Source organism: Semicossyphus pulcher, unplaced genomic scaffold (assembly GCF_022749685.1).
Source record: "Semicossyphus pulcher isolate SPU_LCO1_2020_fin unplaced genomic scaffold, fSemPul1.0.p SCAF_9, whole genome shotgun sequence".
Taxonomy (NCBI): domain Eukaryota; kingdom Metazoa; phylum Chordata; class Actinopteri; order Labriformes; family Labridae; genus Semicossyphus; species Semicossyphus pulcher.
This window is the reverse complement of record NW_027211770.1, coordinates 11,554,418-11,574,624: the sequence shown is the minus strand read 5'-3', so window position 1 is coordinate 11,574,624 and position 20,207 is coordinate 11,554,418. Positions and strand designations below refer to the sequence as shown.

The 20,207-nt window shown below is 41.4% G+C and overlaps 1 protein-coding gene across 1 annotated transcript; it reads right to left on the bottom strand.

The window, feature by feature from the left end:
- Nucleotides 1-911: 911 nt before the first annotated feature.
- cmc1 (C-x(9)-C motif containing 1) lies at nt 912-7,183 on the bottom strand. The gene is made up of 4 exons (XM_069656534.1): nt 7,093-7,183; nt 6,583-6,672; nt 1,847-1,937; nt 912-1,623 (listed from the first exon to the last, which is right to left on the bottom strand). The coding sequence occupies exons 1-4, from the start codon at nt 7,118-7,120 to the stop codon at nt 1,503-1,505; spliced, it is 330 nt and encodes a 109-aa protein (XP_069512635.1). The 5' UTR covers nt 7,121-7,183; the 3' UTR covers nt 912-1,502.
- Between the last annotated feature and the right edge of the window lie 13,024 nt (nt 7,184-20,207).

The window sequence follows — 20,207 nt, the reverse complement described above, 5'->3', positions numbered from 1 at the left end:
TGAATTCTCAATGGGAGGAATTGCTTCTTTTTCCTCTGTCATTTTGTTATAAAATAAATACCTCAGAGGTCAGAACAGTTGTAGCCAAAGTATTTGGAAGAATTAATTTTAGACTGTACTTATAGGCATATTCCATTAATTTAAAAAACTAAAGTGAAATGGGAGATCTAAGTAAGAATGTCTGACATTGACAGTAAGTTCAGTCAGGGCACAGCACAGCCTACTGATATTTTCAATGACGCAAAATGTAAGGCAACCAACCTCAGTCAAATCCACAGATTACAACTGTGGAGTTAATTCTGCTGTCTCCAAATCATGTTAAAAATAATACATAGAACCAGAGACAACTTTACAGCATGACTTAGCACTAGCCCGTTCTGTTAGCATGGTCTGATTAAAAGGCCAATGCTTTTCTGCCTGCTGTATCAAATCCAACATAAGAATACTTTTATTAATAAAAAAAAATTCCAATGAAGCCGTCACTAAAACAGTGCTAAGTAAGGCAATAAGAGCGGCCGGTTTAATGAGAAATTGAGATATTTCCACCTAATTTTCAATGCCATGAATTCAAATGGAACTGACATAGCCCGGCAATCCGGGGTGACGAAATGGACAGTGGGCAGCATCGCACAGGCCAAACCACAAACAGACGTTCCGCACCATAATGGAAATTTCAAAGCAGAACATACTGGCTGCAGCATTGTTGTCGGAGAATCCAGTATTTCAACTTCAAGCATGTTTCCTTAATCTCTGATGACACATCACGGTCATTTTATGATAAATTCCAGTGAATATATTACATATTGTTCCTTTAAGAATTGCCAAACCTGGATCACTCACGTTTGGATACAACAGATGATAGCAGAGTATCTGGAACTAAACGCATTCACACACTTCACTGCAACCTACTATTCTTTTATTTACAAGTCTTTTATTTTTCAATGCATATGTCACACGAACACAAATGTCAGATTTCTCTTATATACATTTTACAGGTGTCCAAGTCCTTCTGATATTTTTGTATATTAATCTGCACTTCTTCTGCATGTCCAGGAAAACACAACACAATGTGATCAGCAGATAATGAGCATAACTTAATTTCTGACTGCTCGCTTTGGAAGCTAAAAGTATACCTGCTTTATGAACAGGAAGTGACTCTCCCATAAGCTCTATCTGATTAGTCTGTCAAAAAATAAATTATTTGCTAAATGCAATATCAGTGCTGTTGATTCAAATCTTGTGAGGGAGATCATTCTGGCCATCTGATGCAGAACATAAAAAACAGGCATTATTCTGATCATCAGTCACTCCTGCACATCAAAGCAGTTTCAGTCAAAACTTCACAGATTGAAATAAAATGCTCGGGCGTGTGCCTTTATGAATAAAACCTGCCAGGTGATCTGGTGGCCTTGTTGGACTTGGTGCTGGTTCTGGCCAGAGCTTCACACTCCACGCCTTCAGCTTCAATGGAGGGAAGCTGCTTTCGGGTACCATGCAGTCCATTACATGCTTGTTGGGAGTTTTTGTTTCCTGTTCTTCATTGGGACGCCTGTGTTCTCAAACTCCAGTTTCTCTCGGATGTATTCCTGCTTGCACTCCTCGAAGAAAACCGGATCGTTGTAGCTGATGGAAGACAGAAGGTACAGAATTAATGTGGCCTCGTATGATTATCACTGTTATGGTGTTTCTATGGTTTTAAGACCACTGCGACTTGATAGGCAACAGTTTAGAGTGTGAAGGAGGGTGGCTGAGGGTAGGTAACACTTTGTGAAAGACATTGGTAAACACGTGGTTTAATACCACTAGCAGCCACCTTACTGTGTGAGTGTTGCAGATGAATACTCACTGTACTGTCAGACATTCCTTCAGGGCCGCATTCTGCTCTCGACACTTAAACACCATGAAGAAACCAGAGTCTCTACAGCAGTGGTTGAAGGCTGGAGGGAGGTGGAGAAGAAAAGTGGCATAAAGAGACTGAGATCGGCAAAAAAATAGCTTCAATCATAAATGTATTAACAGAACTTGCTTCAAATCTATGAACATCTTTCAGCTCAAATGATCCTGGAGTCCAAGCACAGAAAAGAAAACAAGGTGCAACAAGCGAACAGAGATGGAGCACTCCACCACAACAAGGAACCTGATCACAGGCCATGTTGCCACATGATGGTTGGATTTGTGGTCGCCCGTTTCCCACATTAGCTATAAAAGTCAGCCCGCCACCCGCAAATGTATAAATGACGTGTTTAGAATTAAATACAGCTTCTGTTTTACTCCTTCCTGACTCCCAGTCAGAGTTATTAAAGTGGAAATACCTGGTGGTTCATATTTAGCCTCTTTTCATATTTGCTGGCAGCCTGGTTTTAGGTTAATGTCTCGAAATATCAGTTTCTGTATTTTACTTGCAGGTCCAAGGGATGTAAGCACATTCTATGTTGTTGTCTATCTGCTTGTGACTTCATGATCAGAGTACAATTTGTTGCCCTCTAGAACTTTTTAGCGTGCACAATTTGGTATGCTGCGTCATCTCTGTAGTTGCAGGAACACAGCTCCTGTCTGAATTGAGTCACTCTGTGGCTGTTTGGGGAGCACCCTGAGGGGTAGGGGGTCATAGTAGTGCATATAGAGGGGGCTCTGACTTTCCTCAGGAGGTCTGTAAACACTCAGCTGGGAGAAGGACACTCTGTGCAGTCCTGGCTTAGGTTGTGCTAGATGACACACAGGCTTCCTACCCTATGAGCAACCCGTTTTTTCACAGGCTCCTGCAGCCCCAGCTTTTTAATTTCTACCTTCACTTGATTCTTTGGAGGAGTTAAAAGACTGCTGGGCAGATCCACATGGAGAGACCTGACAAAGCTTCATTTTCACTTTTTATCAATCTGCATCATGATGTTGAAATTCCGGCAAAGGTAAGACCTGTTAATTAAAGTAAATCACAAGAAAAACTGTCTGCAAACAATGCAGCACGCGGAAAAGGAAGTCTTGACTGGAAGTCGTTTATCATTAACCGCCGACTACACGCCCAGCATGTTCACCGTTGTCCCAAGAGGCTATATCATCGTCAGACTATAGCCGATGGGATCCAACATTGGCAGCAGGTAAACCTGTCTATGGATCTGTGAATCCAAGATTGAATTTCGTCAAGGAAGCTTGCATGTCAAACACTAGAGCTAAGAGCAAAAAGCCAAATGATAACATCATATTGGAAAGCCACTACAGGACTACAGAAATTCTGCAAATGATCGCCAGTTTGTAAAGATGTTAAATGCATCATATTAAAAAGGCCCAAAGCAGCTTATTTAAAATCAATAAAACAGACAAAACACTGGCAACTGTTCAAAAACAATTTAACTAATGCTGAACTGGTGCTATGTCCATCTCTCCTGACCTATCCCTGTCAGAGTCTGCAATCTATTGCAAAAACAAAAATGTATATTGGAACCCAGATTGTAAAATGAGATGATGAGTACCAAAAATGTTTATTGTCAATTGAGAAACATAAGAAGCCTATCCACCACGCTGCATCAGTAGCCCTGACTGTTCCCTGGCTGGTGCTGTGTTCCAGATTAAACGTCCAAGGTCTTCTCTGTAAACAAGGTGCTGAAGACGCAGAGTCCTCACCTTGTTAGCAAGCTCCTTCCCAAGAATTAAATTAAAGACGCTGCCCTCCAATGTCTGCCTTCAAAAAGACTGATATCATAATTACCTTCATCAGTGGCATCAGTATTGTTATCACACAGACACTTTCATCAGAATGCAGATGTGAAAAAACCAACAGCAAAACCAATTTAGAGAGGCAGAGCAGTGCGACTAATCTAATCAGCAAACGCCTCATCCCCTTCCCATGGCGCTAATAGAGGCTGCAGAGGGTTGCCTTTCTGATCGCAGCTACACAGACGGCAAAAAGGGGATAGTTTTATGTCGGAGGAGGCCTATTTAAATAAAGGTGTGATGTCACCTTCACTTACAGCTGTTTTAAGACCAATTTTAGAGATGCAGAAGTGAAGTTCGGTAGAAGAAAGCAGAAGCTAAAAGGCTAAAATGTTGAGGGAGACGTGCACCTTTAGAGGAAGATATAAAGTGTGTAAACCTCTAATACATAATTAGTTATGACAGAAGATAAATTGCAGGATACTAAGCAGGATTGTGCATGATATGAATGAATAATAAAACAGTAACTTCAAATATGTCATAGCCATTTGGGAATATTAACATTTCTGTTTAGTTATTTTCTCAGTACCTGCAAAGTCTTGCAAAAACGTAACTACGATCGATCTAATGAGAAATGCTTGCTAATTGAGTATGTTGGCTGTTCAAACAGGTAAGTGCTGAAGGGAGCAAGAGTACTGACAGATGCTTTGTACAGGTCACAGTTACCTTGTCCTCTTCAACAACAAAGCCTACAATACACAGGGTGTTAAAAGCATACATGCAAAGAAAGATAACACAGGAAAACATGCTCATAGATATCATAGACTCACATGCAGGAGCCCAGCGTGCACACAAACATGCCAAATGAAATGATAGAGGGCGGGTGTGTAGGTGTGAAAATGAGTGGGACGAGAAGCTAGGGGGGTTTCCACTACCCACACAACCACTGTCTGTCCCATCAGCTCAGGCTGCGTGTGCATTGTTTACCCACACTGGCTCAAACAGAACCACAGAGCATAATCTCGTCGTCATCTGGCTGATGTGTTGCTGCAGTAGATGGGGCATTGAATGTTTGCAAAGCTGCAGCTATCGTTTCCATATAGATGATTTTGCAACTGGTGTCATGCAGTTAGCCTGCTCCTCAATTAAGAGAAATTATAAGGACTCAAATAACGGGTGTTCACAACAGCAGGACAGAGGTTAGCAATAAAAAGTCTTGCTATCAAAATAACACAACGTACATCACAGCCTGGAGTCATATTTTAGGTCACCTATGCTTGAAATATAGATTTGCTGTAACAAATATTCAGACTAAAAGCATTTTTAGGACTATAACAAGCAAATCTGAAGCAAAGGTTTGAGGACTTCAGCTTGAATGAGAAGTTAAACTGAAGTCAAATAGTAAAAATGTATAAATCTTAAAAACATTTTCAATTGCTTTCTAATTTTCAATGGCTGTTCCAGAGACTATTTAATATGATAGGGTTAGGGTTACATGCTGTCTAGGGTCTGTTTTGAAAGGTAACACTGATGTTTATCCTCCAACTATTCCCCAAAGAATCTCTCTAACTAGGGCTTCACAATAAATCACAATTTCAGCGTTATCGTGATAATAGCATGCTCAGTAAACACATTGCAAATAACACATTGCAAAAAACAGCCTGGCTAAAAAAATCATCAAAATCATGCATCAACACTCAGCATGTTAACCTTTGGCCTAATCAGATGCAGCCCTGGACACATGGGCTATGATTTCTCAACATTTTTCCAATCAGATGAAGCTCAAATTAGCCGTCAGCTACCCTCAGATTAGTTGATGATAATATAGTGGTGACTGCAAGGTTATTTAGCATGAAGGCAGTGGAAGAAGAATAGAGCCAGGGAAATATGTTTGAAGACCTTGAGGTGAAAAAGAAGCACTTAAGCTGTTATTTGTGGATTAAAGATAGAGGAGCGACACAAAGAGACTTCATTAACTTTGGTTTAAAATGTAAAACCAATGTCTCACACGCTTAGCTGCTGTTACTGCCAGGATGCATGCAGCTATTTAGGGGGTGAAACAAGCTGAACAACAGATAGAAAGACAAGGAAAAAGTAAAGAAGTGCTTTGTGACCTGTACTTGTGTAGATAACATGTCAGTATGCCAGTAGTTTAGTGTGTTTACAACCCTTTTTCTATTGCATTTGTACCACAAGATACTCTCAGTGTACACGCAGTGCACTGACTTTATGTGGTATACCTAGCTGAAACTAATGCAGTGTTACACAGCAGCCCTATAATGAACCCTACCTTCATGAAGCATGTTATGTTTTTGTTTAAGACAGCTGTAGACTGCTAAGTTTGTACAGGATGCTGCAGTATGTGGTACTGTTGAATTGTATTGCATTATACCATAAGGTATTTCTAACATGCCCTCAGTCTTTTTAGATTAGTAATTAGTTCGTGATAGATTGTAAAGCACAGGTGTTACTGATTTCATGAACGATGGCTCCATTCTAATAAGCCACTCTAGTGAGCCTGAGTGTTACATAGCAAGGAATGCAGTCGTTATTAAGATTATTACATACACCTGTGCATTGCCTGCTATAAGAGATGTCACAATATCTGTTGAAAATATTCATATAATACAAATTGCAACTTGCTTGAAAATATTTTGTAATTTTTTTTGTTTTTAACAATTAATCCAAATAGTATTATAGCTGTGATCTTATATGTGAATTTAAACAAAACAAAAAAACACTTTTTAATCAAACTACAAGATGTGTAAAGGAAAAGCGTTTTAATATCTGGTGTTAATGTTACGTGCAAAGCCTAGTTCAAGAGTGGCTGTGATCGTGCGATCATGTCTAATCTACAGTAATATATGATTGTTGAGTTGAATGTAAGGGTAGGAAAGATGTGTAATGTGATCAGTCACAGACACACATACACACCTTCAACTCTCTCAGCACAGCGCTCTTTGGCTTTCTCCCTCATCAACTTGGGGATGAGGACATCTTTCTCCACATGTCTCAGCTTGACCTCTGAAGAAGAAGCAGGGCAAAGGGAAGATAGACACACAGATGAACCATAAAACATTGGCCATCATCATTGACACATGCCTTTTAGGTTTGTATGAAAAAGACCCTAGCTTCTACACTGTTATGTATTAACTGCATTCGACCAAGTGCATTTAAAGTCAACTTTTAAACCATTGCAGCATGGGGTGAACTCCTATATCAAGAGCACACATTATGAAACCCACAGAACTCCCTGTGTGGGATGTACGTAAGCCACTTTCGGTTACATAGCTAGCTAACGTCAGCTACACGAGGAAACAACATTGAGCGAGTCGTCTCTTCTGAATGCTCGGGGGTGAATAAGGTGTTAGAGAGCGAACTTACCTAATAAACGTTATCTAAAGAAAGAAGTCGAGCATTTAAGACAGTAGAAATGTAAAATACCTGCGTTAGCTGCCTCCATAGTGGCCATGATTTCAAAACCTTACAGAAAACAGAACCAATGTGACCTAGCTGGTTAGCTCACGTACGTTCCAAATACTTCCGCTGACGTCGTTACGTAGTGTGGAAAACTACAAATCCCAGAGTCAAACACCGACTCAAAGCGGAGTTGAAAGAGTCGGCACCATACAACACCGCAACAGTCCCGACAGCCCTTCGGCAAACCCTGCCGATGTAAGATTTATAATTAAAATGTCAAAGAGGTGGTAATTTGGGTGGCTAGAATGACCGTTGAAAGGAGTTTCTGATGCTTTGACATTTACAAGAGACCTAAAATATAATAATAGGCTAACAATAATACTAATAATTTTTTTTTATAATAATAAGATGAGATAATCCTTTATTGATCCCCGGGGGGGGGAATTCGGGTGTAACAGCAGTACCAAGACAAAAATAGCAAGTCAGTGAATACAGCATAAAAAAAAATAAAAAAAATAAAAATAGATAGATAAATAAAAAATAAGAAGTACGAGGGATACATATAAAAATACAAGGTATATACAACTGTTATACAAGTAGGAGTAATTGACAAGATAAAGTAAAGTGACAGGTTAAAGTGGCATGGTATGCAGGATGAGGTAATACAGTGTGGGATGAGCTCTAAGGTTTATGATATGGTACAATATAAGGTGCAGTATAAAGTGCGTAAGTAGAATGACAGTAAAAATTGCAATTATAGTATAATATAGTATAGTGTAATATAATATAGTATACCGTATGGTATGGTTACAATAACAATATCGTAATAATGTACATTATGAACATATACATATAGAATACTACAATATAAGTGTTGTCGTGAAATATATTTATGGTGAAATGTTGTCAAAATCATGACTAAATTAAAGTGAATACTGGTGTTTCCTCAAAGTACTATGCATTTACTTTACTTTTACATTATAATGATGAAATGAAAGTAGTTTTATAAATTCTTTGCTATTTTCACATGACTTCTTCAATGGACAGAAGCAGATAAACTGTCAGCCGTGATATCTGTTGCATCACCGACAAATTAAATAATATATAGCTTTATAGCTTGTTAAATGATTAAATCTTAACTTTTGCCAGATTTCATAAATTATTGCTTATTTAAAATTTTCATTCCTCTTTTACAAGCAATAATACACATTGTACTTGGATCATATGGCATGAGTGGAATAAAGAGAGATAAAAGGCAGCACATACACACATCAACATCCAACTACAATGTTTGTGAGCCTGCACCACAGACTGCATCATGTGCACGGTGAGCCTGACCACAGTCAGTTGTGTGAAGGACTTGATGTCTGGATCCCATGCACAAGGGGCCCACCTGTTTAGTCAAAGCGATAGGAACAAACTAACAGACCCACTTACACACCTTGAAGCCAAAGACAATATTCACACTTACAGTGAGACTACAGACTATGGTGAGAAGCAGGCGTAGGCTACCTACCTTCACATCCAAACCACACATGCACACCCTGGGCGCCTTCTCAACTCACACTCACCCACACACACAGAGGAGATATAGTGAATGCCTTGCATGACCTGACCTTACAGCTGAGAGAAGCACATTCCTTTCATCTACAAATCAAAGGGCAAAAAGAGAAAAACAATAATTTCTACAAGAAGAAAAAAAGACAAACAAAGACCACAGGCTGTGACCTTCACTGAACATGTCTTTTGCTTTTGCTTACTCTAGACACATTCAGACATTAGACTCGTCAGTTCCCAGCCCTTCTTACAGCAGGTGGGCATCTGCAGATTTTAATATCAGCAGATCTCTCCAAACTGCAGCACTTGCCAAATTTCCTCAACAGGGCCAAGTGGAGCTTATGCGAATGATTGCACAAGCGCTGAACCAAATCAGAGGAAAATGGTGTTTTAATATCAGTTGAATACTTGACAAAACATAATTTGATACGTTTCATCCTGCAAGTGGTATGTCCTGGATACCATGAAATACACTTTGTGGTATCTTGGCAGAAATTCATATATCAGTATTTTTTTCCTGACAAAATGAGGAACATAACAAATTTACATCATAGGCCGAGCAGTTTTGTCTTAAGTGAGTAAATATGATACAATGGAAAAAGGAATCCATCATATCATTTTTCTTTGGCCACAAAGAAAATATGATTCTTTGCTGATGACTTATTATTTATTTTTTCAGTCCATAAAAATGCATACAAACCACACGGTAAACAGAAGATTCAAATACAATATAAAAGCAATAATAGAACCAATTGACGTGAGCAAACTAAGTGATTATATTAGCGTAAGGATTATAATAATATAACTAAGAATTATTTTCATTGTTAAGGACAATAATATTGTGTGCTGTCGCCTCACAGCTAGACGGTTCGTAGTTTTAATCCCAGTTCAGACGTAGTGGGCCTTTCTGTGTGGAGTTTGCATGTTCTCCCCGTGCATGCATGGGTTCCGACCTGGTACTCCGTCTTCCTCCCACAGTCCAAAGACACGCTCGTTAGGTTGTGAGTCTAAAATTGCCTGTAGGTGTAATGTAAGCGTGAAAGGTTGTCTGGCTCTATGTGTCAGCCCTGTGATTGACAGGTCATCAGTCCAGAGAGTACCCCGCCTCTCGCCCAGTGACAGCAAGGATTGTCTCCAGCCCCTTGCGACCCTGAACAGGATAAGTGGTATAGATAATGGATAGATAGTATTTGATATTGCAGCATGCATGGCTCTCTCAATCATGCCACAGAATTTTTTTGACAGTGTTACCTGTCTCATAAACTGCCAACATGCTCGCCTTTTACCCAAATATAACCAACCTTTCTCTTCACTTATGTTTGTTTGAACGCATTTATTTTTTTTACAAAATATAGACCAAAAAAAAAAAAAAGGAAGAAACACAGATGCTTATTGATTGCAACTGTGAACCTCTTATATATTGCGGTATCATTGCAGCAGTGTGAACTGGTTAGTTGCAGAGCGTCTGAAGCCGTTGCGTGGAGTTGTAAAAGATTTGATTTGTCAAATCTCCAAATGCAGTTTAAGAACGGATCGATGTAGCTATTTCACTTCAGCCAATCAGCAAACAGCATAAGTTGGCATAGGCACCCTGTCTCTGGCGCTGCAGTAGCCAAAGACGGCTCCAGATCCTCTCTTTCCAAACTCTCAGTCTTCAACGTTTATTAATCAATGTTACAGCTAACATTGCGAGCATGTCACTGTCAGTCATCCATTTCTTTCTATAACGACAACAAAAATCCAGCTAGTTAATTCATGTAACCCAGCGCTAATACTAACGTTATAGTATTAACGCAGAGGTAGTGGAGTATGTCAGTGCTTCGTTGCTATGGAGCCAGTCAGCTGCGTTGCGTTTCGTTGCTTTGATGCGAACGGTCCACTTTTAGAACGTTTACGATCAGATGTCAGGGGATTCTTTTGGCAGTTGCATGCAGTCTCGATGCGGATCACTGATCTGAACTGGCCTTAAGGGTTGTTTTGTTAAAGGTGGTGACAAGAAGGCAACATTTAATAATCAAACTATCAGGTAGTAATTGTTTGTCTTCGTGTTATTTTGATAGGGTCAAGTCAGCCTTTAAAGATATAAAACTTTACACCTAGAGGACAATGTTGATCGCCATATCAGAGAACCAGTTAGACTCCCACATGTGTAATTTTTATTTGCTATCATTGAAGAGTAAATATGTCACGTAATAAACCTATAAAATCTAGTCTGTGAAACAATATCCATGAAAAGGAGTCACATCAATCCTAAGTGTGTCAGAGCAAGTAAGCACGCATCAAGCCCAGTTGGCTCCATAGTGGAAAGAGCTCTCTACCCCAGGTAGCGTGCTGGTTGATATGGCAGGGGCAATGGCTCCCAACACTGATCCAATATTACCCAAGCAGCAGGGCCCCATGAACCTGGCAGAAGGAGGTTAGCAAAGTTAAACCCTCTTACAACATGCCTCACTGCTCAGGGCCAACCACCAGCTCCTCCAACTGTCCACGGACGGACACAAAACATGGCCCCTGTCAGAGAATGTTAAAGGGTCATTGACACTGACACCTATTGCACTTGTGAGATTCAAGATCACCAATTATTGATGTATCTTTTATGTTTGCTATATAGCTAAGTGTAATAATGTAGATGCTAATAAAAGCCCTGTTAAAGGCAGAGGAGAATGAGATGCACCAAGAGTGAGGAAAGCTTTCTGCAACAAGTATGAGGACATATTGTATCACAGAGAAAATGCTTTTGTTACTAAAAATGATTCATAGAGTCATAACGATGAGCATTAAAGCAGACTGTGTGTTTTCAGCAGGCTCGTCCTCGTTGCACACGGCCACAGCAGGAGGATTCCCACTGCTACCTCAGTCCCTACTCCTCCGTATCGCTTTACTTCCAAGACGTCGTGCGGCCGGCAGATGGGTCGTAGAGATGAGATTTCTGAAAGTGTTTAAGCTCGGGACACAGGGAGCCTCTTCAGGGTCGACGGAGAGCAGATAATCCAACGACTCGGGTGAGGGGATTACAAACCTACAGGCAGGCCTCTGCTGTTGAGTCCTGCTGTGGGGCACCTTCACAGGTCACCCCTGTGAAATTTGACAGTGGGGATTACAGTCAATGTCAACTACGTGGATCTTGATATTAAAATGAGTTACAGTTTGGTGGCTATATAATTTCCTCTTGGTGTGTTTTTGATTGTACATATTCTGCTGAAACAGTCACTGTTGCAGATAGAAGAAACCCTTACAACCACAGACCAGCCAGAGTAAAGTTACACTGTCATATCCAAATGGGTCAGAGAGCCTGTTTGCTAAACCTGGCTCTGGTCGTGTTGGCACCACCCGAGCGATGTCAGGATGCATTTCCTCTCAAGCAAGTGAAGGGGTCTGCCACTGTGCCGCAATCTGCACCCGCTTCTCAGGCAGGCTAAACCCTTTGACACCACAGTTTTTAATTAAAATTACATTAGGAGTAATCAGCCGGAAGAGTTGGGGATGGAGGTCAGAAGGATGGAGGGATGGAGGGAGGGGTAGGTAGGCTGAGGTACGCTGTGCATGGATGATAGACGGGGAGAGTTTGACCCTTAAAGGGCCAGTTCGACGATTTTCAACCTCAGTCCTATCATGCTATTATGGGGAGATGATGGCATTATGGTAGAAAAAAATGCAATTTGGCTCGATGCCTTTGGAGGATGCTATCTGCTTCTCCAATGGGTCCTGGAAAACCTCCGCCAGACGACGTAAAACGCGTCATCTGGCGAATGACGCCAGGGAGCTCGCTAAACTGCACTTCCTCACTCTAGGACGCCCGCCTCTGATGTCATGTCTCATTCAAAATCGTCAGGTTTGAAATGTAGACTGCAGACCTGAAGATTTTTTAGACTATCCACCGGTATATTGTCGGTGTATTTCGGATTCTGTACCGCTCTGAGCCATTGTCTGCAGCGAAACGGTAGTATTTCACTCTAGTGTCTCTCGCTGGGCCGTTCCTTTCAGAGGGAGGGGCGCAATGCACACTGGGTGTTGTAGGAATGTAGAATGGGCGAAACCACGAGCTGTTTGTACAACTTTCTCCACAGCTATGGCGCCAATTTCAAATATTATTGCTTCTTTCCATTACAGAGAACACCAGCTTTTACTGACAGTGGTTTTTTCCAGGGGAGAACTGCTCCTTTAACCTGTGATCTCGGATGCCACGTCAGTAAAGATGCTGCAAGATCAACTTGTGGTTGTTTCTGAACTGTTGAGGATTTTCTGAGGCTCTATACTAAAAAAGAGTTTATAAAAATAGCCCTTTGTTTTGCCAGTATATACAAATAAGATAAACTTAAAAAATAATAATTTTTAGTATCAAGTAAAAGTAAAATAAAAGATAAAAGTCTAACTTTTTCCAGTGGCTGCATCTCCCTCCAGTCCTGTTCTGACAGGCTCAGCTGTGATTCAGAAAATACGTTTGTAAAACTAAGTTGTTGAAAGGCTTTTTTTTTTCAGGAGACACATCTGGCTTTCTCACTGCATCAGTAAAAGGGGAAGACCAAATGTTAATACGACTTCCTTCTTCCCAGAAACAGGAGAGGGCTGAAGAGAGAATGGTACAAAGACCCCATTCGTTCTCACTTGAGGGGCTCTCGCCAAGATAATTATAAGCTTTATGAAAGTACACAGCAAAAAGTGGAAGACACCCACCAAAAGAATGGATAGACAGGAGAAGAAAATTACTTTTCCCCTCTGCCTTCGCTTTATGCCCCCTTTAACAAGAGACGAGACGGCGGCAGATGGAGGAGGCCTTCTTCAGGAGGCATCCTGGGGCTTTTGCGGAACGAGGCAGAGCATTCAGCCCTTCTTGTGTTTCTCCCATTCATTAAGGCGGCAAACCTTTGACCAGTCTACAATGACCGGAGTTTTCCCTCATTACGTGGTCCGTCTTGATAAAAAAAAAAGATGGTGGCGAGGACAACAGGGAGAGCAGAAATGAAGACCACACCATTTGAATAGGAGTTTGGTATAGAATCCACTCGCACTAAACAACACCAAAGAGAACATCTTGTCTTTTGATCAAGTTTTTTCTCCATCTCTCTCCCCTTTCTCTGTCCTTTCTCTTCTAGCGTATGATCCTCTCTAGGCTCCTGCACCCACATTACCCACACTGAGTGTCTGAATGCGGTTAATTATCTAAAAGGAAAAGTTTGTACCTGTTGAAAAGCTATCCTTGGTTGCTTGGCTTGTTAATGCCAACAAAAAGCAGCCACAGCGGACGGTCAGAGGACACCACATGCTGCGGGAGCCTTTCAGACATGTCCCTAATAAGAATGCAGTGGTGAGAGCTCCTCTGAATGCACGCAGGGGAGAGGAAAGAAGATAGGTAGGAAGGAGAAAAGAAAAGAAAGGGGAAAAAAAACATCTTTTACCTCTCCATCTATAATTACTCCAAATGAAGAATAGGCTGAAGAAATGGCCGGGGAGACTTTCCATTATGACAGAAAAAAACCCATCAAGTAGAGAAGGCAAAGCACAAGATCGATAGTTTTTTAATGGATAAAAGAGAAGTTTTTATAACATCTCAGAAGTAACCACGCATGTGCATCAGTGTGTGTGTGTGTGTGTGTGTGTGTGTGTGTGTGTGTGTGTGTGTGTGTGTGCTCGAGTAAAATCACATCTGTGACTTTTTGTGACGCCATTATGTCTCCACTCTATCCGTCCTACAGTCAGTTTGCTTCAGTTTAGCCGTGCTACAGATACAGCCGCCTGAATCCGGATGCAGTGCTCGGAGACTTTCATCAGTCGCTCTCACAATATGCAGACACATTCTGCTCTCGTCTTCATGAAATGAAAGGAATCCCTGAAGCAAGAAGGATCGCTTATTCTCTCCTTCTCGCCAGCATTAGAGAGAGATGTTGCTGTCTCTTTGGCTGACAGCGTTCTGGGTGTGTTTGTGCGTGTGTGTGTGTGTGTGTGTGTGTGTGTGACCCGCTGACCTGGGAGGAAGTGTCATCTCATGCTGTAAACGGGCTGTAAATGTTTTCACACATTCACACGGAGATGTCGTGTGTGGTTAGGCTCTGGGAGAGGTGAAGCTTGGCCGGCGATGTTCATCTTGTCATCAGGCCTTTAACACCTTAAAATACTACACAAATACACATATAGAGAACAGATGTTATCGCTGGTGGGCCCAAGGGCTGGGCTTGACACGCTGGTGGTTTGATCTAAGTTCAAGTTCAAGTTCTAATTCCTTCATCTCTTTATCTCTTTCTCCATCAGTAAAGCCGATCTTGCACAAAATAATTACAAATGTGTAAAACCATACCAAACCCATAAACTTGCTGGAAAAACAGACAGACAGTTGGCGCTGTCGCCTCACAGTGAGAAGGTTCCTAATTCGAGTCCTGGTTCAGACATAGTGGGCCTTTCTGTGTGGAGTTTGCATGTTCTCTCCGTGCATGCGTGGCTTCCCTCCAGGTACTCCGGCCTTCCTCCTACAGTCCAGAGACGTGCTCGTTAGGTTCATCGGTGACTCCAAATTGGCCGCAGGTGTGAATGTGAGCGTTAAAGACCCCCTCCAGTGCAAATCAAGTGTTTAACATTGTAAACATCTCCTTGTGGTGTTTGTCATGTGCTACAAGACATATCAGGGACAACATACTGTATGAGGGCCTGTCTGCTTTTAAACTGCAGTGTACCAAGGACAGGCTGAACAACACGTTTTCAGATTGGCAGGTTTGAGACGTCACAAACCTAAGGAGCCAAACACGTTAATGGACGGGGGGACGTTTGCATATCATTATGTGTAACCTATGGCAACCACTTCAGCGATGCGCGAACCAGCTGTAACCGTCATCGTCATTTTTGCAAACTCACTACTGACTACTAACGTTAACTTTACTACTAATTACTACATCTCAAGCCAGCTGGATCAAGGTTTATCTAATACCCCTTTCCCACCTAAATGCGTTGACAAAGGTTTTTCAGAGCCGGGAAGACCCACTTATAAATGCTGATTGTCTCTTTTCCCATTGCCAGTGAAGTGTATTCCTTTCAGTCTCTTTTCTGCCATGCACCGTCTGACATCACAAACGCACCTGAAACAAGGTTAGTAAACAGTGAATTATGGTGATTAGGTCTTTATTGTATCTATTACTCATTCAGTCTGTGTATCAAACTTGGCGCCGACAAATTTGGAATGATGTTTGAGCGCTGCTCAAACATCGGAGGCGGAGACGGGAGGAATTTGTAGCTGAGATGACAAGGAGTCGCAGAAATTACCGTCGGAGCATAGCATCGCGCTGGAAAGGGGGCAGAGATTAGTGTGTCGACATGGGTTTTGTGTTCCTATCCATGCTGATTGGACCCGAGGAGATAATTACCCGGGTCTACTGCAGAGTCATTTGACCCAGGTCTGAATGCCTATTGTAGCCTTTCCCATTAAGAAAAAAACCGGGGTGTTAGCTGGTGTTAGTGAGTTTTTTGACCAATGTGCAAGCGGCTTAACATTAGCAACACATCACGAGCTGACTGATAACGTAGTCACGCTGCTGTGTTTCTAACGGTAACGTTAAGTTAGAGAGCGATATATAAATAATATTACCATTCTGTGGTCCAATTTGTTCCTCTTCTTTTTCTGAATCGCTTTCCGGTTCGAAGATGTATGGCTGTATTACACCTATATTACCACTTATCATTGTGTAGCTTACAGAAGCTAATGTAGCAAAATAGAAAAATCAAAACAAGCATTGAGCTTTTTGAGTTTGACGGACAGAGTCAAAGGTGAACAACAGGCGCGCGAGGAGGCAGTTGAAAATGTGCATAGTGGGCAGGGACTATGCAGATTCATTAATTTTTAATGAGGGAGAAGGAGGAGATGCCATGGGAGGATTTTTACAGGGTAATTAAACGTATATTGCAGAAAAAACATATCAGATGTAATGTATTGTTTTAAGCAGAACATTATATATGTCCTAAAACATGACTGGAGCCGGTCTTTAAAGGTTCCTGTCTGTGTGTGTCAGGCCTGTGATTTACTGCCGATCGTCCAGTGTGTACTACGCCTCTGAACAATGTCAGCTGGGATTAGCTCAACAGGATAAGCGGTATAGCTGATGGATGGGATGATGGAAGATATGGATCTTGACTGTGAAGCCGCGGCCACCCTTGAAATCTCATTGGCCACCCCTGATACGAAAGGTAGTTGGTCCAGTTAATCAACATAATAAGGCAGGACAAACGCGGATCTATCAATGATGACAGATCAGCTGATTCAGGGCCAGTTTGCAATTAGTTAAGGTAGGACTGAGGCCGTGAGAGCAGGTCAGCGGACGTTTGACCATGACCAAGAGGTCCCGAAATTAAAAGTGCTGTTGAGCGCACGGCACGGCACCGGCTGCGTACCGCTGCATCCACACTGAGAGCACATTGGGCAGAGAGCAGACTTCATTGTTATATAGAAATTAGCAAAAGAATTGAAGACAAGATGAAGAATTGCATTTTACTGCACAGAGAGCGGTCTCCGTCATTACGAGCTGTGAAGGCACCGGGAAACACCGGCAACTTGATGACGCACAGAAAGCATTCAAAAGTTTTCCCAACACGCCACGTAATTTTGACTAATTATATACCTCATGCTTTTACTGTGGGGAGTCCTGCAGTGATCACACCTGTGCGAGTCAAAATCATAAGGGGATGATTATTCTTACCGAATTGTTTTCCCCTTCTTTACATCTCTTGCAGCTTACAATATCATTTGTAGCATATATGAAGTAATGGCACAGACAGTTTCGCTGGTTACTTGATTCAAACTTAAATTGCACCGTGGTGCTCCTCTCCTCCTCCGAGCCGCTGGGCAGAGACAAAGCATCGCACTTGCGGGGACGATAATTACGCACTGTAAAAACGCGAGCAGAGCTGGAATACGGGGACATTTAATTAACTGAGTCACAGCCATGTGAGTACAGGAACGCTTCACGTGACCCGCAAGTGCTCACAAACGCATACAGTGCACTTATATTGGGAGAGAAGGCAGGGACGGTTTTTACAGTGGCAGCTCAAAAACCTCTTACACATAAGTAAGAAGAGAGTCTGAGCATGTGACAGCAGCTTGTAGTAACAGGATACAACAGTTATGTTTTTCTATACGTTGTCATTTATTAAAAGATCCAAACATGAACACTGTAAGCAGGCTGTTGATCATTATAAGTTAATTAATTAAACAGCATTTGTATAGGAATTATTTTCCTCACAGCTGTTTACAGACTGGGTGGCCACAGAGTGCTAAAATACACAAGAGACCTAATTCTCCTTTGAAATAATTCCCTCACTGTTTATGGGTCAGCAAAATACAAATATGTAATAATAAATATCAGTGTATATGATAGAAGAGTTTGGGCTTTTATGGGCATGCCCCCACACACCCCTAGCTGTCTACTTTTCCCCACTGACTGAAAAGGCAACTCCAACTGTTTGTGGAAAACCCTGAATAATCTGAACAATAATATACAAATATTATATATTCATTTAAATCAAATCATAACTTTCCGTATGCTCACTTGTGTCTATAACTTTGGTTTAGGTATGCCACCCCAAGATTTTCTGTGGCCATCTCCGGCCATCCCTATGAAAACATCCTGGGGTCGCCCCTGTGTTGCTTTACATTGTCTCAAGCTGAACCTAAACATATTCAATAATGGGATTAGACTCATTATTTACAAGCATTTCTTGAATCACATCTGATATGATACTACAAAACCAAATCTACACGTCGTATTTAATTGCACAAATTGCTCAGCTTCTGTGCCACCTGCATGAAATGAATGTTTTTTTTCTGTGTTTTATTCCTCTATGATCCTCGACGAGCAGTTTTTTTTTCCTTCACTGAAGGTTTGCGAGCAATTGACAGTGCTTTTATAGGATCAGTAGGTGTGTGTATGTCTGAAGCAAATTACACTAAAAATGGTGAAAAGTATCTTTGCAAAGGATGATGCAAATTAGGACCATATCTTAAAGCAGCATGTTTATTCAATATAGACACTCTGTGGAATCTATGCATGTGTGTGTGCAGTTTGTGTGACGCAGGGACAAGAGTGGGGGTACTGAAGAACACAGGCCTCACGCAGGGGATAGGTGCTAAAATATACAGCGAGAAAAACTCGGTGAGAATGTGACAGCTGAGCGATGGGGAGGAATGGCACGGGTATGGGGGAGTTGTGTTTTGTGGACAGTAACAATCTATTTTAGTAGAGGTATATATTTTCATCAGAGCTGAAATGTATGGTCTGAAATAAAGATTTTTGGGAGGCTGTTTTTATTTTGAGAGAGCTACAGAGTGAACATTATTTATATTCAAAGTCCTGTTAGAATATGAGAGTATAGTAAAGAATGAAAAGCAAATGTTTCAGTCGTAACATTCATTTTTGTAAGCAGACACACACAAACTACACAAGCACACACACACACACAGCAGCACAGGGAGCAAGAAAGCAGCTTCTCAATTATCAACCTCTCTCCGCTCCTCTCAACACCTCATGTTTCTCTGTTAATGACTGGATTAAAGCTCTGATTAAGATGCACTTAACCCATAAACAGCAGTCCCCGTTCACAAACCATCGAAAAGTCAATTAAAGCGAGCCGGGACTTCAATTAAGGCCGACAAAGGCCGGGCGACATCGCAGGTTTGTGTGTGTGCGTGTGAGGAGGAGCAGAGAGGAGCGTGTCACTTTAGAGTGCAAAGATCTGGGTGTAAACATGTCAGTAGTATCAGCTAGTTCTGGGGTGATACTTAACTTCAATTAAGGAGCAATACTTTTCACTTTTTATTATACAAAACGTTTACTTTTAATGGCTTACATGAGAATAAAGCACAAAATAAGGAAGGAGAATACACTGTAAAAATGCTTTTGGTTATAATTGCATGCATGTATCTCACTGATTTGATATCAAAGTGTCTGTGTGCAGGCTTTGATTCTTTGTCATTTGATTTTGCACATTTTTTTTAATTGCATAAAAACTTTTAATGCTGGGTTTGTACTTTTTCACCAACATACTGATGACTGTGTCCTCTGAAACATGACGAAATCCTACATTTGCATGTAATAAGAAGCCAAATTAACAGGCTGAAGATGAATCCAGGTAAATGCATAAGATCTGGAGATCATCCAGACGTAATTATCTCTGTTTACCTGCTTACTTTTGATCTTTTGTAGTGGTAAATAAGGAGCTCTAAGTCCCAGGGACTGCTGCCTTGCCGGTGGTTGCCGATTCAGACGCACATTTCTTCTTCCAAACTTCTAAACAAAGCCGATTAATTAACTCTCGGGCTTATACCTCTGAACCATAAAGAGCTTACAAATTACCTCGGGGGAAGTGATTACAACCATGGAAAACAATAAATCAATCAATGAATCTAATGAAGCCTGCGTGCCGTCGCTGGCATTTCACTCTTACTCCAAGTCATCTGTGGAATAACAATGGGGAAAAGAGGGGATCATAGTTAAATTGTTAATCACAATGTGATACCACAGTCAGCAGATTCCCCATATGAGGAAAAAAAAACATGCTCAGGGTCCTGCCGATTGGCTCAAAGAGGGAGGACATAATGCAGAAAATAT

Coding starts and splice junctions, on each gene's coding strand:
- cmc1 (XM_069656534.1), bottom strand. CDS start 7,120: ATGGCCACTATGGAGGCAGCTAACGCAG. Junction 1,938..6,582: donor CTGTGCTGAGAGAGTTGAAG/GTGTGTATGTGT, acceptor ACCTCCCTCCAG/CCTTCAACCACTGCTGTAGA. Junction 1,624..1,846: donor AAGGAATGTCTGACAGTACA/GTGAGTATTCAT, acceptor GTCTTCCATCAG/CTACAACGATCCGGTTTTCT.